Source organism: Chrysochloris asiatica, unplaced genomic scaffold, assembly GCF_000296735.1.
Source record: "Chrysochloris asiatica unplaced genomic scaffold, ChrAsi1.0 scaffold00354, whole genome shotgun sequence".
NCBI classification, from domain to species: domain Eukaryota; kingdom Metazoa; phylum Chordata; class Mammalia; order Afrosoricida; family Chrysochloridae; genus Chrysochloris; species Chrysochloris asiatica.
In genome coordinates this window covers 1,856,918-1,875,252 of record NW_006408872.1, presented here as the reverse complement: position 1 = coordinate 1,875,252, position 18,335 = coordinate 1,856,918, and the positions used below count along the sequence as shown (strand labels likewise).

General features: G+C 39.9%; 1 protein-coding gene across 1 annotated transcript in view; it reads left to right on the top strand.

Annotated features, from left to right (window-relative positions):
* The window catches only part of OBSCN (obscurin, cytoskeletal calmodulin and titin-interacting RhoGEF), a 247,856-nt gene that overhangs the window by 25,046 nt on the left and 204,475 nt on the right, over nt 1–18,335 (top strand). Inside the window, 3 exon segments of the mRNA XM_006876128.1 lie at nt 12,496–12,771; nt 13,920–14,195; nt 16,568–16,843. Of these exon segments, the coding sequence (XP_006876190.1) occupies nt 12,496–12,771; nt 13,920–14,195; nt 16,568–16,843 (828 nt within the window).

Genomic DNA, 18,335 nt, shown 5'->3' with positions numbered 1-18,335 from the left:
AAAAAAAAAAAAAGTCCAAACCTTTATCTCTGTGGTTCTGTCAGACATATGTGGCTGCTCTGATCCTTCTCCTGCTTGGTCTTGCCTAAAATGGCAGCTCTGGGAGCAGCTGAGTGTCTTGGATTAGAAAATAATGGATTTCTTATTTCTACTACAAATTCCCTAGCTGGAAGCCTTCCAACCTTCTAAATATTCCTTTATATGTGGTTCAGAGTTCTGGCACCATCCCCTGAGCCTGCTTGGTCCAGTATTCTGTGTTTTTGCTCATGGAGCTCCTCACTGCAAGTCTACCCAATCCACCATCTTGTTTGTTCTACTAGTTAGACTTTTGTTCAGTTTTGAAAATACTTCAGGGGATATTCTTGGTTTAAAGTTTAAAGGTTTTTTGACTGTAGTTTCAGGGGTTCATCTACTCTCTATAGCTCCAGAAATTCTGGAGTCCATGATAATTTGATATTCTGCTGTGCCTTTTGCCCCTTTTGATCAGGATTCTTTTTATGGGATCTTGGATTAAAACGTTAAGTAATTATAGCTGGAAACCATCTGATCTTATGGCAAAGGAGACAATTGTTTATAAGGCATTTAGCCACATATTCCATATCCTTCTCTTATTTCTGAGTATCCCTCTTCTGTTGCTCCAGGTGAATACAGGTTAATTTTTATACCTTGGATGGCTGCTTGCTAAGTGTTTAAGATCCCAGGTACTACACAATCAAGTAGGAGGCAGAACAGAAGTACTAAACATGTTATTAGATCAGTTGATTGGGATGTACCAGAAAGCCATGACTCTAAACCTCCAAACCAAAGACCAAATCCCATGTGGTGCTTGCTAAGTATATAAGCAGCCTCAGCAGCTATTCATTTTTTGAATGAATAGAATAATTAAAATAGAATATCTATCACAATTTTTGCCAATTCATTTGCTGTGCAACCCTTAATATTGTATTCTTAATATGATTTTTCTATCACTGTTGAACCCCTCTTTCCTTCACCCTCCCACCTTTGGTAACCACAAATAAACTGTGGTCTCTCTATATTTGTCTTTTCTTGTCATCTTATATAAATGAGGTCATACGCTATTTGTCCTTTTGTGACTGAGTTATTTTGCTCAGCTTTGCCCATACTAGAGAATGTATCAAGACTTTATTTCTCTTACTGGCTGACTAACATTCACATGTATGTATGTACCACATTTTGCTTATTCATTCTTCTATTAATGGACATTTAAGATGTTTATATCTTTTGGCTATTGTGAATACTGTTGCAGTGAACATTGGTGTTCAAAATTTTTTTGCATCTCTTCTTTCAAGTCTTTTGAGTATATACCTAAGAATGGAATTACTAGGCCATATGATAGTTCTGGAGTCCTGGTATGGCACTGTGGGTTAATGCGCTGGACTGCAAAGTTAGTTTAAACCTCAAGGTTGGTGGTTCAAGCTCACCAGCCACTCCTCAGAACCCCTGTACAGGGGTTGTAATTGACTCAATGGCACTTAACAACAACAACACGATAGCTCTATTTTTAGCTGTTTTGAGGACCTGCTGCACTGTTTTCCACAGTGACTGTACCATTTTGCATTCCACCAACAATGGATAAGATTTGAATTTTCCCACATCCTCACCAACATTTTTTTTTCCTAGTTAAAAATTAAAACAAAACAAAACAAAAAAAACCTTAGCCACCCTAATGAGAGTGTAATGGTAGCTCATTGTGGTTTTGATTTGCATCTTTCTGATGGCTAATGACATTGAGCATCATTTCATGTATTTGGTGACCATTTGTATGTCTACTTTGGTGAAATGTGTTTTCAAGTCCTTTGCCCATTCTATGATTGGATTATTTGTATTTTGTTGTTGGTAGCTTGTGTTTATAGTTGGTAACTTATGTTTATACTCTTTTGATAAAGTCTTTTGATGAATAAAAGTTTAAAATTTTTATGAGATCCTATTTATTTTGTCTTTTGTTATTGCGTTAGATAATGCATTGTGAAAAGCTAGGTCTGACAATGTGCCCCTGCTTTTTCTTTTGAGAATTTTATGTTTTTAGTTTGTGCATTTAGGCCCTTAATCCATTTTGAATTTGTTTTTGTGTATAGTCTATTGCAAGGATCTGGTTTCACTGTTTTGCATGTGGAAATCCAAGTTTCCCAGCACCATTAATTGAAGAGACTCTTCTTTCTTCATCGAATGGACTTAGCATCCTTGTCAATAATCTGTTGACCATAGAAGTGTGGGTTTATACCTGGATTATCATCTCTATTCCATTGGTCTTTGTGTCTGTTGTTATGCCAGTGCCAGCTATTTTGATAACTGTAGCTATATCATGTTTTGAAATAAGAAAGTGTGAACTCTCTTACTTTGTTCTTATATTTCAACATTGTTTTAGCTCATTGTGACCTCTTGCTTTTCCATATAAAGTTGAGGGTTAGGTGTCTATTTCTGTAAAAAGTCTGTTGGAATTTTTGTTGGTATTGTGTTGCATCTATAGATAACTTTGGTTAGCATTGACATCTTAATAATATTAAGTCTTCCAATCCATGAACATGGACCATCTTTCCATTTATTTAAGTCTTCTTTAATTTCTTTCAGCAGTGTTTTATAATTCTCATTTTATAAGTCCTTCACGTCCCTGGTTAAAATTTATTCCTAGGTATTTTATTACCTTAGGTGCAAACGGAATTGTTTCCTTAATTTCCCTTTCAGATTTCTCACTGCTGGTGTATAGAAACCTAAATGATTTTTGTTTGGTGACTTTCTGCCCTTCAGCTTTGTTAATTCTTCTATTAGCTTCCTTTGTAGATTCTTTGGAGCTTCCTATATGTAGGATCATACCGTCTATGAATAGAGATAATTTTCCTTCTTTTATTCAAATCTGGAAGGAGTCCTGGTGGCACTGTAGGATAAGCATTGGAATGCTGACTGCAAGTTTGCTAACTTCAAACTCGCTAGCCACCCTGCAGGACAAAGATGATGCTCTTGTAAAGATTTACAGTCTTGGAAACCCTATACTGGGTCACTATGAGTTGGAATCAATTCAGTGGCAGTGGGTTTGGTTTGATTTCCAATCTGGAACCTTTCTTTTTTTTTTTTCTTGCCTTATTACTCTGGTTAGGACTTCTAATGCAATAGTGACTAGAAGTGATGATAGTGAACACTCTTGTCTTAGTCCCAATTTCAAGGGGGAAGTGCTTAGTCTTTCTTCATTAAGTATAGTGACTTTTGCTTTTTCCTATATGTCCTGAATCTTATAAAAGATTTTCCCTTCTATTCCAGTCCTCTTTCTTCTTTAAGGTTTTCATCAAGAAGGGGTGTTGGATTTTATCAAATGCTTATTTTCATCCATAGAGATGAGATGACCTTGATGCATTATGTTGATTGATGTCCTAATGTTAAACCATCCCTGTCTTTCTGGAATAAATTCCACTTGGTCCTGCTGTATGTCTCTTTTAATATGCTGTTTGGTTCTGTTCATTAGCATTTTGTTGAAGATTTTTATCTCTATATTTATAAGAGACATGTAGCTTTCTTTTTATTTGGTATTTTTGTCTGGTTTGAGTATTAAGGTTATGCTTGCTTAATCAACTTTTTGAAAGACCCTTTTTGAGATGTCTGTTTTTATATATTGTTATTTTTGTTTCTATTTATTACTTTTAAAAGATGTCTGATCTTTTCATTTTTATTAACTATGCGAAGGCTTTGACTGTGTGGAGCATACTTAATTGCATATAACATTGTGAGGAATAAGAATTAATATGCTCATGCATAACCTGTACATAGATAAAGAGTTAGCCATTCAATAAAACAAGTGACGATCACATGGTTTAAAACCAGGAAAAGGTGTGTGTCAGGGTTTCATCCTTTCATCATACTTATTCAGTCTGGATGCTGTGCATATAATCTGAGAAGCTGGTCTATACAAAGAGGAATGTGACATCAAGACTGGAGGAAGACTCAAAAACAGCCTGTGATATGCAGATGACATAACCTTGCTTGTTAAAACGGAAGAGGACTTGAAACACTTACTACTGATGATCAAAGACTGCAGCTTTCAGTATGGATTATATATCAATATAAAGAAATCAAAACCCCTCACAACTGAATAAATAAGCAATATCATGATCAAAAGAGAAAATATTGAAGTGGTCAAGGATTTCATTTTACTTGGACCCACAATCAATGCCATGGAAGCAGTAGTCAGCAATCAAATGATGTGTTGCATTGCACAGACCTGTTGCAAAAAAGTCTCTTAAACTATTAAATAGCTGATATACCACCTTGAGGACTATGGTACACCTGACCTAAGCCATGATATTTTCAATTACTTCATATGCATGTGAAAGCTGAGCAATGAAGAAAGATGACCAAAAACAACAACAAAAAATAATTGATACCTTTGAATATGGTGCAGACAAAGAATATTAGATATATTATGGACTGTTAGATGAATGAGCAAATCTGTCTTGGAAGATTTATAGTCAGAATGCTTCTTAAAAGTGAGGATGATGAGACTTTGTCTCACATATTTTGGACACGTTATCAGGAGGGACCAGTCCCTGGAGAAGGAAATCATGCTTTGTAAAGTAGAGGGTCAGTGAAAAAGAAGACTTAATAAAATGGATTGATACAGTGGCTGCAACAATGGGGTCAAACAGTAATGGTTTTGAGGATTATGCAGGACTGGGCAGTGTTTTGTTCTGTTGTACATAGGGTCACTACAAGTCAGAACTAACTTGAGAGTAACTAACAGCAACTGTATTCTTTTAAATTTTCTGAGTTGTGTTTTTGGACCAAAATTTGGTCTATAATGATGAATGCACCATATATGTTTGAGAAGAATGTGGAGTCTGCTATTTTTGGATAAAGTATTCTAAAATCAATTTGAGCTAATTGCTTGAAGATGTTTTTAAATTCAGCTACATCCTCACTGATTTTCTGGTTGCTGGATCTGTCAGTTACTGTGAAAGTTATTGAAGTCTTCAATTATAATAATGGATTTATGTTTTTCTTTTTTAAAAGTTCTATTAGTTTTTGCCTGATACCTTTGACATTTTGTTGTTAGGTATATACACATTAGAGATTGATATGCCTTTTTGAAGAATTAATTCTTTTATCATTATGTGATGCCCTGTTTATCTTTAATCATCTCGCTTGGTCTGAAGTTGGTCTGCTTTGTCTGAAATTAATGTATCTACTCCACCTTTTCCACCACTTGTCTGTCAGTTTGTCATGCTGTGGTGGCTTGTGTGTTGCTGTGATGCTGGAAGATATACCACTGATATTTTAAATACCAGCAGGGTCACCCATGGTGGACAGGTTCCAGACAAAGACAGATTAAGAAGAAAGAAAGGTGGACCATTTCTGAAATGTTAGCCACTAAAAACCTTATGAATAGTAGAGGAACGTTGTCTGATTAGTGCCAGAAGATGAACCTCTCAAGTTGGAAAGCACTCAAAATATGATGGAAGATGACCTGCCTTTTCAGAGTAGAGTTGATATGATGATGTGACTAGAGTAAAGCTTTCAGGACCTTCATTTGCAGATGAGGCACAACTCAAAATGAGGAGAAACAGCTGCAAACATCCATTACTGATTGGAACGTGGAATGTACAAAGTATGAATCTAGGAAAATTGATAGCCGTCAAAAACAAAATAGAACACATAAAAATTGATATCATAAACATCAATGAGCAGAAACGGCTGGTATTGACCATTTTGAATCAGATAGTCATGTGAATTATTATGTTGGGAATGGTAAACTGAAGAGTAATTTATTATGCTGGGAATGGTAAGCATCATATTTCATCATCAAAAAGAGTATTTTAAGATCTATGTTGAAGTACAATGCTGTACTTATGTAATAGGATCATATCCATATGCCTACAAAGGAGACCAGTTTATACCATTGTTATTCAAATTAAACACCAACTATTAAAGACAATGATGAAGAAATGGAAGAATTTCTTCAGTCTGAAATTGATCAAATATGAAATCAAGATGCATTGATGGTTACTGTTGATTGAAATGCCAAAGTTGGAAACAAACAAGAGAGATCAGTAGTTGGAAAATATGGCCTTGGTGATAGAGATGATGTTGGATATTGCAAGATAGAATATTGCAAGACAAACAACTTATTCATTGCAAATAAGCAACATAAATGGTGACTATACACGTGGACCTCAACAGATAGAATAACAGGAATCAAATTGACTACATTTGAGGGAAAAGACAATGGAGAAGCTTAATATCTTCAGCCAAAATAAGACCAGGGGCAGACAGTGGAACAGACCATCAATTACTCAAATACAAGTTCAAGTTGAAGCTGAAGAAAATGAAAACCGAAAAAAGTCCATGAAAGCCAAAATATGACTGAGTATATTATTTCTGAGTTTAGAGACCAAAGACCAGAGAGTTGTGGGACGACATCAAAAGCATCACACATGAAGAAAGCAAAAGGTCGTTAAAAAGACAGGAAAGAAAGAAAAGACAAAAATGAATGTCTGAAACTTGCTCTTGAGTATAGAGAAGCTAAAGCAACTGGAAGAAATGATGAAGTAAAAGAGCTTAACAGAAAATTTCAAAGGACAGTTCAAGAAGACAAAATCAAGTATGATGAAATGTGCAAAAGCCTAATAAAACCAAGAGGGAAGGACATACCGAATATTTCTCAAACTGAAAGAACTGAAGAAAACATTCCAGCCATGGGCTGCAGTACTGAAGCATTCTATGGGCAAAAATATTGAATGACACAGGAAGCAACAAAAGAAGATAAAAGGAGTACACAGAATCACTGTACCAAAAAAAAATTGATTGATGTTCAACTGTTTGAAGAGGTACCATATGATCAAGAACTGATGGTATTGAAGGAAGAAATTCAAGCTGCACTGAAGGCATTGGTGAAAAACAAGCCTCCAGGAACTGATGAAATACAAATTGAAACCTTTCAACAAACTTATGCAGTGCTGAAGATACTCACTCGTCTATGCTAGTAAATTTGAAAGACATCTACCTGGCCAATTGATTGGGAAAGGTCCATATTGAGTCCATTTCAAAGATAGGTGACCCAGTGTAATGCAGAACTCATTTGTCTTAGGCTGGGTTCTCTGGAGAAGCAAAACCAGTGAAACTTGTATATGTATTTATAAAGAGGCATTTATATCAAGGAAATGGTTCACACAGTTGTAGAAATGGGAGAGTCCCAGGTCCAGGTCAGATGAACCAAGATTGGCAGGTCAAATAGCAGATAGACAGGCAGGCAGGGCAGGCAGGCAGGTCTAGCAGGTAAGAAGGCAGGCTACTAAGGACTTTCAGGGTAAGCAGGTACTAGAGAAAGTCATTGGCTCAAGTCCAGAGAACCAGAGGTTGGAGGACAAGCCAGATGCAAGACTCAGACCAAGCAGAGAACAAACAAGTTTTGCCTGAATGTCTAATTTATTGGAATCAGGTCACACCCTTGAAGAAACACCCTTTCAATTGATAGGCTGCTCATAGCATAACTCATAATAGTGTTAATTATATTGTATTGGGTCTCATCATGGATGACGTTTGACTTTGGAATTTAGTTTTGCATTTGGCCCTCTTCGTACTTGTGCAGGAGTTTTTATTCGTTCCTCACCTAACAAGAGGCAGCAACTCTGGCCTTACAGTCAAGCTACATTTGCACCCTGTAAAATCCCAACAAAAAGGCAAGAGCCAGTACCAGCTGCTATATATTAGAACATTGTGTACACCCAACACCTGTTAAAAACACTCTAAAAGGGAGCCACAGGAATAGTAAACAGAGAAGCCTATCTTTTGATCACACCCAACAGGAGACAATTTGGAGTGTGCTTAAGAATACACCATTATACATTCATCTAATTAACACAAATACAATAGCACCACAATGCCTAAAAAGCAGCAGAAAGTTTCTGCTTATGTGTAGAAACAAGACAGAGTAGCTTAGACAAATGACCAAAGAGAAAGAGCTAGGATTGGTATTAGAGGGTGAAGAGACTCTAGAATTGGATGAAGGGGAATTATGAGAACGATATTGAGGTGCATCCAAATGTCCCACAGAAAAGCCAAGGAAAACAGGGAAGTAGTCAGAAAAGCCTTACAGGAACAGGAAACCAAGATTGAAACAGTGTTCAAAACAATAAAGACCCTGTAGAAAGAGGTCCAGATGATTAATGCCAAAATATCAGAAATGGACAACACATTGAAAGGGCAAAGGAGTAGAATTGAAGATATGGAAACCAGAATCAATGAACTTGAAGACAAATCTCTCAATAATGCTAAGATAGAAGAACAATCAGAAAAAAAGAATAAACATACCTGAAGAAAGCCTAAGATCCATGTAGGACAACATGAAGAGGAGTAACTTCAGGCTGATTGGAATTCCAGAACAGGAAGGGACCAAAACAGCAAGAACAACAACAACAACAAAAACACCCAAACCTACAGAAGAGATAGTCAAAGAGCTGCTGGAAGAGAACTTCCCTAACATCTTGAAGGATGAGAAGATAAGCATGCAAGAAGCTGGACAAACCCCAGAAAGGATAGACCCCAAAAGAAACTCACCAAGACATATCATAATCAAACTTTCCAAAATCAAAGACAAATTTCAGGAGAGAATCCTGAAAGCAGCTGGGGAAAAAAGAAAGGTTACATACAAAGGAAGGCAAATAAGATTAAGCTTTGGCTACTCAGCAGAAACCATGCAGGCAAGAAAACCATGGGGGATATATATATAAAACTCTGAAAGAAAAAACTTCCAACCAAGAATCATGTACCAAGCAAAGCTGTCAATCAAATATGATGGCAAAATCAAAACATTCCAGGATAAACAGAAATTAAGTGGTTTTGTAAAGGCCAAACCAACACTCCAAAACATACTAAAGGGAGTTCTTTGGACTGAGAATCAGCAAAACCAGGCAACAACCAGAGACTGACATATGTGGCAACACCACCTGGACCTCAGACCAGAGATGGAAGTGTCTAGGGTTGAACAAAGCTACAAAATTGAAATTAGCAGTGTTGGGAGGTCAGTTCATGAACAGGACAGACACAAAGCAAAGTAAGGGAAAAGTATAGTAACAGAGACCCAGGTGGTAAGGAGGTCAGGTAGATCTCAGAATAAAACAATCTGTCATAAAAAGAAGATCTCAATAAAGTATAGGGTAACTTCAAAGAAACTTGTTACAGCTCCATATCAAATCAAGAAAAAACTATCCAAAAAGAGTATAGAAATATTAAAACTCTGAACAAATTGAAAAGAAGAAACATACAAAAAAATGAACTCAGCATAGGAAGGCATATGTACCAAAGAAACCAGCAGCACCACAAGAAACAAACAACATAATGTCAGCAATTAATCCATAGCTATTGATACTTACGCTAAACGTCAATGGATTGAATGCAACAGTCAAGAGCCAGAGAATGGTGAAATGGATAAAAAAGCGTACCCTAAAATATGCTGCCTCTAAGAGACTCACCTAACACACAAAGACAAAGACAGATTAAAAATTAAAGGATTTAAAAACGTATACCAAGCTAATTGCAATAAAAAATGAGTAGGAGTGGCAATATTAATCTCAGGCAAAATAAATTTCAAAGCAAAGACCACCATAAGAAACAAAGAAAGTCATTATTTTATGGTTAATGGGTCAACTGAACAAGAGGACTTAACCATAATAATTATCTATGCTCCTAATGAAAGAGCCCCAAATTACATAAAGCAAACACTTTGATGAAAGAGATAGACACCTCTACAATAATAGTGGGAGATTTTAATATACCACTTACGAAAAAGGACAGAACAACCAGAAAGAAGCTCAGCAGAGACACAGAGGAACTGAACAACACAATCAACCAACTTGACCTCATAGATCTGTACAGAGCATTCAACCCAATAGCAGCACAATATGTATTCTTTTCCAGTGCACATGGATCATTCCCCAAAAGAGAGCATGTGTTAGGCTACAAAGCAAAGCTCCATAAATTTAAAGACATCAAAATATTACAAAGCATCTTCTCAGACCACAATGCTATAAAATTAGAAATCAGCAATAGGAAGATTAAGGAAACAAAATCATATACATGGAAACTGAATTACACCCTGCTTATAAGCGACTGGGTGGTAGAACAAATAAAAAGTGAAATTATATCTCATTATGGGAATAACTACATCTCAACTGTCAAATCACTAAGAATCCTGCCCCAATCAAGTTGACACAAAACCTTAACTAGCACATTGCTGGGCAATACCATAAATATTACATTTAAGTAAACTTTAGCTGAGGATAATTTAAAAATGTTTGCTGTAGTACATCAACAGGGAACTACCAGAAATTCAAGCTGGATTCAAAAGAGAATGTGGAATGAGGGATATCACTGTTGAAGTCAGATGTTTACTTGAGCTTTATTGACTATGCAAAGGCATTTGACTGTGAGGATCATAACAAATTATAGATATGTGTGTAGTGGTATCTTGTATTGATTTGCAATTCCTTAATGACATATGACAAGTACTGTCAAATACTGAATTGCTAACCACAAGGTCGGTGGTTCAAGCCCACCAGTTGCTCCTTGAAAGAAAGATGAGTCTTTCTGCTAAGATTTACAGCCTCAGAACCCTATATGAGGATGCTATGAGTTGGAACCAACCCTACAGCACTTAGCAACAACAACAACAATATAAATATTGGTATGGATATGGAGCAACTGGAATTCTCATATACTGTTGGTGGGAATGTAAGATGGTACAGCCACTTTGGAAAAATACTTGACAATAGCTACTAAACCCATCCCACAGGCTTACAATTTGTTCCAACAGCTTCATATGCTTAAAAATGATGCATATACGAATGCTTATAGCAGCTTTCCTCATTCTATCCACTACTATCGAGTCAATTCCTACAGGGCAGAATAGAGCTCTACCATAGGGATTCTGAGATTGTAAGTGTTTATGGGCATCAACAGTCTCATCTTTCCCCTGAAGGGTGGCTGGTGGATTTGAATTGCTGACCTTGTGGTTAGCAGCCCAACACTCAATCCACTGCACTACCAGGGTTCCATGTTTTACTCATATCATCTTCAAATTAGAAATGATCCAAGGACTCAAGAAGAAACGGAGTAATAAGTTAGCACATGGATAATTTGATGACATTATGTTGAGTAACAGATCAAACACAAAGAGTACTTATGTGTGCTTCCATTAATATGAGATTAAAGAACAGGTCACTGTAGTTTATGGAGACAGATGAGAATAGTAGCTACCACTGCGGTTGTCAGTGGTAACTGGTAATGTGGAAATTGTCTATGTTTGATAACATTGTGATTGTGGTGGTGGTCCATGCCATCAAGTCGGTTCCTACTCATAGAGACTCTGTATAGGGTTGCTGAGGCTGTAAATCTTTAAGAGAGCCAGAAAGCCTCATCTTCCTCTCAAGGAGTACCTGGTGCATTCAAATTGCTGATCCTGTGGTTGGCAACCCAATGGGTAACCCACTAAGCCACCAGACCTCCTTGTGGTGACTATATGTTGTTGTTAAGTGCTGTTGAGTCGATTCCAACTCATAGTGACCCTGTGTAGGGTTTCCAAGGAGCAGATGATGGGTTTGAACCACCGACATTGTGGTTCAAACTGACCTTACAGTTCAGTGCTTATCCTACTGTGCCACACCAGGACTCTGGTGACTACATGGGAGTATGCATATGTAAATATCACTGAGTTCCACAATTATAGTTACTGCAATTTACTCCCTGTATATTATACCTCTAGAGTCCACTGTGGGTTAGTGCGCTGGAATGCAAAGTCAGTTGAACTGTAAAGTCAGTGGTTCTAGTTCACCAGCCACTTCTTGGAAACCCTATACAGGGTTGCTATGGGTTGCAACTGACCCGATGGCACTTAACAACAACAACATCATATTATACTTATATAAAAAGAAGAATGTAGTTTGTGATGGTGGTCATGTGTTGTGGTATTGGTTCCAACTCAAAGTGACCCTTCATAGGGTTTCCAAGGTTGTAACTCTTTATGGGAGCAGAAAGCCTTATCTTTCGCCCACAGAACTGCTGATAGTTTCAAACTGCTGGCCATGAGATTAGCAGACTGACTAGTAACTACTATGCTACCAGAGCTCCTTAAAGTTTATGGAGGACGAAGTATATACCACACAGTGAGGAGACACTTGTAAACAAGACAGCCCTACCTTGCACATCCAGATTGACTGTCACATGGGAAAGTCAATAAACTATCAGTTACAGGAAGTAGGATACCCCCATCTACCTTCCTTCAGCCTTAGGGATTGCTCTTGAGTCAGAATATCCCCAAATTGACCCATTTGCAGCTCAGGCACCTTTGTGTCTGTGAACTCCACTCTTAGCAGCATATAGGAAACATAACATCACTCCACTCAAAGGGAAATTTGGAGAACTCTGGTGCTTTGGTGTTTTTGAAATGCATTGATACCAGGTTTGTGTCATTGACTGAGTTTCCCTCTCTGTCCCCAGAGCCTGTGGCAGTGTTTGCCAAGGAGCAGCCAGCACAGAAAGAGGTGAAGATTGAGGCAGGGGCCAGTGCCTCGCTGAGTTGTGAGGTGACCCAGGCTCAGACGGAGGTGGCGTGGTACAAGGATGGGAAGAAGCTCAGTGGGAACTCGAGGGTGCATGTGGAGGCCACAGGCTGTGGGCGGCGGCTGGTGGTGCAGCAGGCGGGCAAAGCAGATGCTGGCGAGTACGTCTGTGAGGCCGGGGGTCAGAAGGTGTCCTTTCGCTTGGATGTCACAGGTGGGTGCCATTTTGCTTTGGAACATCATTAGGCAAACTTAGATGTTTGAAGGGTTAGACATGCTGCCTCATGGTTTGTTTTCTCACAAACCTTCCAGTATATCAATAATGTGTAGTTATCAACTATGTGCTAAGTTCCAGACCTTTGCGAGTACTTCTTTTCTTTGTTTAAAAATATTATCTTATTGAAGCTTTGGTGAAAGTTTGCACGGAAAAGGTAGATTCTCATTTGACAATTTCCACACAGTTGTTCTGTGCCATTAGTTACATTTATTATAATGTATCAACATACCCTATAATTGTGTTCTGTGTGCTCCTTTTCTAGTTCTCTAGTTTCCCTGCCTCCTTCCCTTCTTTTCTTTGTTTTTGAGTAATTGTTGACCTTTTGGTCTCATACAGATTTAAGTACAGCACCAATCTTATGGGTCATATCCTTTATGTTGTGTGCCACTGTGCTTTTTTGCTAAAAGGTGGTCTCGGGGGATAGGTTCGGTTTTAAGATTAAAAAGTGTCTCAGGGGGACAGTCTCAGGGAGTCTTCTGTTCTCTACTGTGTGGTATGTTTTTTTTGGTTGTTGTTAAAAGGATTGTAGTTCTACTCCACATTTTTCTCCCAATCTATCTGAGACCATCTGTGTGACTCTGGTCTGAATTGTCAATGGTTGTAGCCAGGTACCATCTAGTTCTTTTGTCTTTTTACTTGTAGATACTTCTTGTCTTTTTACTTACATAAACTTTACAACTGCTCTTTAAGGGATTGGTGACTGTCTCTATTGTAAGATAAGGCACAGGGAAGTTTGTTACTTTTCCAAAGATTGTTACAGCCAGAAAATGGCAGAGTCAAGATCTAGGTCCAGTACTTTGAAACCATTTTTCTTCTGCTTAAAGAACTCTGTCTAAAATAGCTAATGGTGTGGCACTGTGGGTTAATGTGTGGACTGCAAAGACGGCTTGAACTGCAAGGATGGTAGTTCAAGCTCACCAGCTGCTCTTTGAGAACCTTCTACGGGGTTGCTATGGGTCAGAACCTACTCAACAGCACTTAGCAACAACAACAACTGGTGATACACATGCTCTGGAGCTTTGGTGTCTGTGAAATGGGGTAGCATCAAGTTTGTGTGTCTGACCTGTGTCCCTCCTTGTCCACAGAGTCCATGGTGGTATTTTCCAAGGAGCAAGCATCCCGGAGCGAGGTGCGGGCTGAAGCGGGGGCCAGTGCCACACTGAGCTGTGAGGTGTCGCAGGCCCAGACAGAGGTAGCATGGTACAAGGATGGAAAGAAGCTGACTTCAACCTCAAGGGTGCACGTGGAGACCAAGGGCCATGGGCGGCAGCTGGTGGTGCAGCAGGTGGGCAAGGCAGATGCTGGAGAGTACACCTGTGAGGCAGGGGGACAGAAGGTCTCCTTCCACCTGGACATCACAGGTATTTGAAGAAGATGATGGTACTAACCCAATGGACCCTGGGGTCTTCTGTGCTTAAATTCAATGTCTTTCTATGTCTCCCATCCTCGTATTGTTCCATATTTCTGCCGGGAGCAAAGGAAGCTGAGAGAGTATGTACTGAAGGTCTGTTCCTCCTTTCTCGTGGTATTTCCAGGCAGGAATGGTTTTAGGAATTTGACTCTGTCTGGTACTTAGGCTCTGAGGTAGCTTGTACATCTCTCACCAGTGATATGTGAAAACCCCCCTATTGGCTGGTCTGCCAACTAGCACATTCCTTACCCAGCTCGTCACTAACAAGAGATCTTTGAATTCCACTGAGGCACAAGGAAGGGACACTTAAGCCACCCAGTTATACTGGCATTATCTCAAAGCTGATCTTTTATAAAAATAATTATTTTATATTTGTTGTTGTTGTTAAGAATATACATAGTAGAGCATCCACCAGTTCAACAACTTATACAATTTGGTGACACTGAGGATATTCTTTGAGTTGTGCAGCCATTCTCACCATTGTTCTCTGATCTGTTCCTCCCCCATTAAAAAAAACTCACTACCCCTTAAGTTTCCTATCTAATCTTTCAAGTTTTGTTGTCAGCCCGATCTCTTACAGATTTTAAAAGTGCACAATGCTCAAGGCAAACATTCTTTACTAGTTAGGCTGAACTATTTCCTTTTAAGATGACTTCAGTGGATATCTTTTGTTTATGGTTTAAAGCTTATCTTAGGGCAGTAGTTTCCAGGGTCCATCGAGCCTTTATGGCTCCATGCCACGTCAGGACACTGATAATGATGAGTGACTGTAACAGCAGCCACTGACAGATAAAGCAGTGTTTATTTAATGTTGTTGTTATTGCTGTGTTCCGTGGAGTCAGTTCTGACTCATGAGTTTATTTAATAGCATCCCCTTAATGGTCAGCATTTGTACATTCTTGGCTGATTCATAAAGAAGTCTGTGAATGAACTGTATTTTCATTTTGTTGAGTCTTGACCTGAAATTCGGGTGCGTTTCCAAATGTGACCACTAGGGACATAACATGACACGTATATTTTTGATAAGTGTTGTAGTAGAGTTAGTTCCCACTCATGTTGTTGTTGTTGTTATATAGTGACCCTTTATAGGGTTCCTGAGGGGCAGGCAACTCATGGATTTGAACCAGTACCTACCCTACAGCACCACACTAGGACTCCTGACATTTTCATATTGTACCATTATATAGCGTAGTGGTTACGAATCGGGCTGCGAACTGCAAGGTCAGCAGTTCGAAACTACCAGCTGCTCCACGGGAGAAAGATGAGGCGTTCTGCTCCCGTAAAGATTAACAGCCTTGGAAACCTTGTGCAGGGTCGCTATGAGTCGGAAACGACTCCACGACACACAACAACAACAACAACAACCATTATATAGTAATGCTTTTGTGGGTGTAGACACCAAACACGCTTATATGTCTCTCTTGAACCTCATTGTAACAGAGCATCACCGATCACTACATGAAAATATTTTTTAAGAGTTTAAAAAGATTTACCATTTCCTAGGAATCATTTGACTTATGAAGAAATAGTCAATTGAAACAGTCCTATAACTGTTAAAACAATAGTTAAAAATCTTGTCACAGAGCAGGCATCCTGACCACCCAGTCCATCCTCTCCCAGAGCACTGTGAGCACAGGGGCAGCCTCATGAATCGCCCCACAAGGAAGCATCCCACATGTCTTCAGTGATAAACAAAAATCCTCAATCCAGTACCATTGAGTCTGTTTCGACTCACAGCGAATCTATATAGGATGTCTGAGGTTGCAAATCTTTACGGGAGCAGCCAGCCTCCTCTTTCTCCCATGGAGTGGCTGGTGGGTTTCAATTGCCCCTCTTGTGCTTAGCAGTCCAGAGCTCATCATGCAGTTCCTTGTTATCTCTGGTTGTTGTTGTTAAGTGCTGTTGAGTTAGTTCCGACCCATAGCAACCCCGTATAGAGTTTCTGAGAGCAGCTGGTGAGCTTGAACCGCTGACTTTGTAGTTCAAATGGCTTTTCAGTCTGGTGCATAAACCCACAGTGCCAAACCAGGACTCCCGCTATCTGTGGTTGTTGTTAAGTATCGTGGAGTCGGTTCTGACTCATAATGACCCTGCACAGGGTTTCCGAAGTGGTAAATCTTTACAGGAGCAGAAAGCCTCATCTTTCTCCCATGGAACAGCTAGTAGTTTCGAACTGCTGACCTTGAGGTGTGGCACTGGCCGCCGCTTCAGCCCGATTAGTAACCACTGCACTACCAGGGCACTGGAATCCAGGATTTCTTTGCCCAGTGCTGTCTTCCTGACTTAGATGGTATCTCTGACGTCATGTCCCTCTTTTCCCAGAGCCCAAACCGGTGTTTGCCAAGGAGCAGCAGGCACAGAATGAAGTGCGGGCTGAGGCGGGGGCCAGCGCCACACTGAGCTGTGAGGTAGCCCAGGCACAGACAGAGGTGACCTGGTACAAGGATGGGAAGAAGCTGGATGCAAGCTCGAAGATGCGCATGGAGGCCACAGGCTGTGGGCGACGGCTGGTGGTGCAGCAGGCAGGAAAAGCAGACTCTGGGGAATACAGCTGTGAGGCCGCAGGCCAGAAGGTGTCCTTTCACCTGGATATCACAGGTGGGTACCTGAGGCTCCTGTTTCTTCCTGAGGAGCCTGTGGTTGGGGAGGCTTGTTTGGTCACAAAGCTCTTCCCATCACAATATTTGCAATTTCGAGCTACAACCCCAGCACTGGTCAGCACTGTGCTCTTTCTCCCCTGTAAGCTCCTTATAGGAGTGGTGGTGGTGGTTGTGTGCTGTTGAGTCAGTTCCTACTCATATCGACCCCGTATGGGGTTTCCTGTAAGTCTTTATGGGAACAGAGAGCCTCATCTTTCTTCCACGGAGCGCTTGGTAGATTCAAACTGCTGACCTTGTGGTTGGCAGCACTGTGCTACCAGGGCTCCTTCCCCATGCCTGGATATTGCTATGCATTGATTCTAGTCCCTTCAGCTGGCCCGGCCTCAGGGCCTCTGCTCCTACACAGGCCCATCCTGGACTTGGCTTCCTCCCATCTTGTACGTCCTCTAGGACATCTAGAACCCAGTGTGATCTCACAGCCTCTTCAGTCAGCACCCCTCACTGTTGGTTGAATCCATTCTCATTCCAGTTCCCTGAGTGATCATGCTCATGTGCACATGGGATCCTGGCCTTCCCTTGCCAGAACGCTCCATGGCCCCAGTAAACTCAGGATTCAGTCACAGGTTTTGATGGTCCCTGAGGGCCTGCTGGAGCCTAGCCTGTCCACTCCTCTCTTTTGTCTGTACATAACAGCTTAATGAACTTATTTATTATGCTCATCATAACCTATTTAAAATTTTATTTAATTAAAAATTTTTTGATATGATAGATTCAGAAGAGGTTGCAAAGATTGAAGGGTGCCCTTCACCCACCCTGTTTATCTCAAAGGTTACATCTTAAATGCTTTGTGGATTCCTGCATTTGCTACCTCAACTGAGATACAGAACCAGGACCACAAAGAACTCTCTTGTGCTGTCCCTCATACTCACCCCATCATCATCCTGGCAAACACTAATCTATTCTCTATCTCTGTGATTTGTCATTTTCACAATGCTATGTAAATGGAATCATACAGTGTGTAACCGCTACTAATAGGAAGCTTTTTCACTCAGCATAATTCTATTGAAATCCATCCAGCTTGTTGCATGCATCACTAGTTTGCCTTTTTTATTACTGAGTCATATTCCAAAGTATGTATGCACAACAATTTGTTTAACTATTCACCGACTAAAGGACATCTGAGTTGTTTCCAGTTTTTGGCTATTGTGAATTAAGATGCTGTGAACAATCATGTATAAATTGCTTTAAAAAAAACCTTATATTTCTGGGATGTTGTTGTTGTTAGGTGCCATCGAGTCAGTGCCGACTCATAGTGACCTTATGCACAGTAGAACGAAACACTGCCCGATCCTGGGCCAACCTCACTACTGTTGCCACGCTTGAGTCCATCAATGCTGCCACTTGGCCAATCCATCTTGTTGGGGGTCTTCCTCTGTTTCTCTGACCTTCCACCTTACCAAACATGATTTCCTTCTCCAGCGACTGGTCCC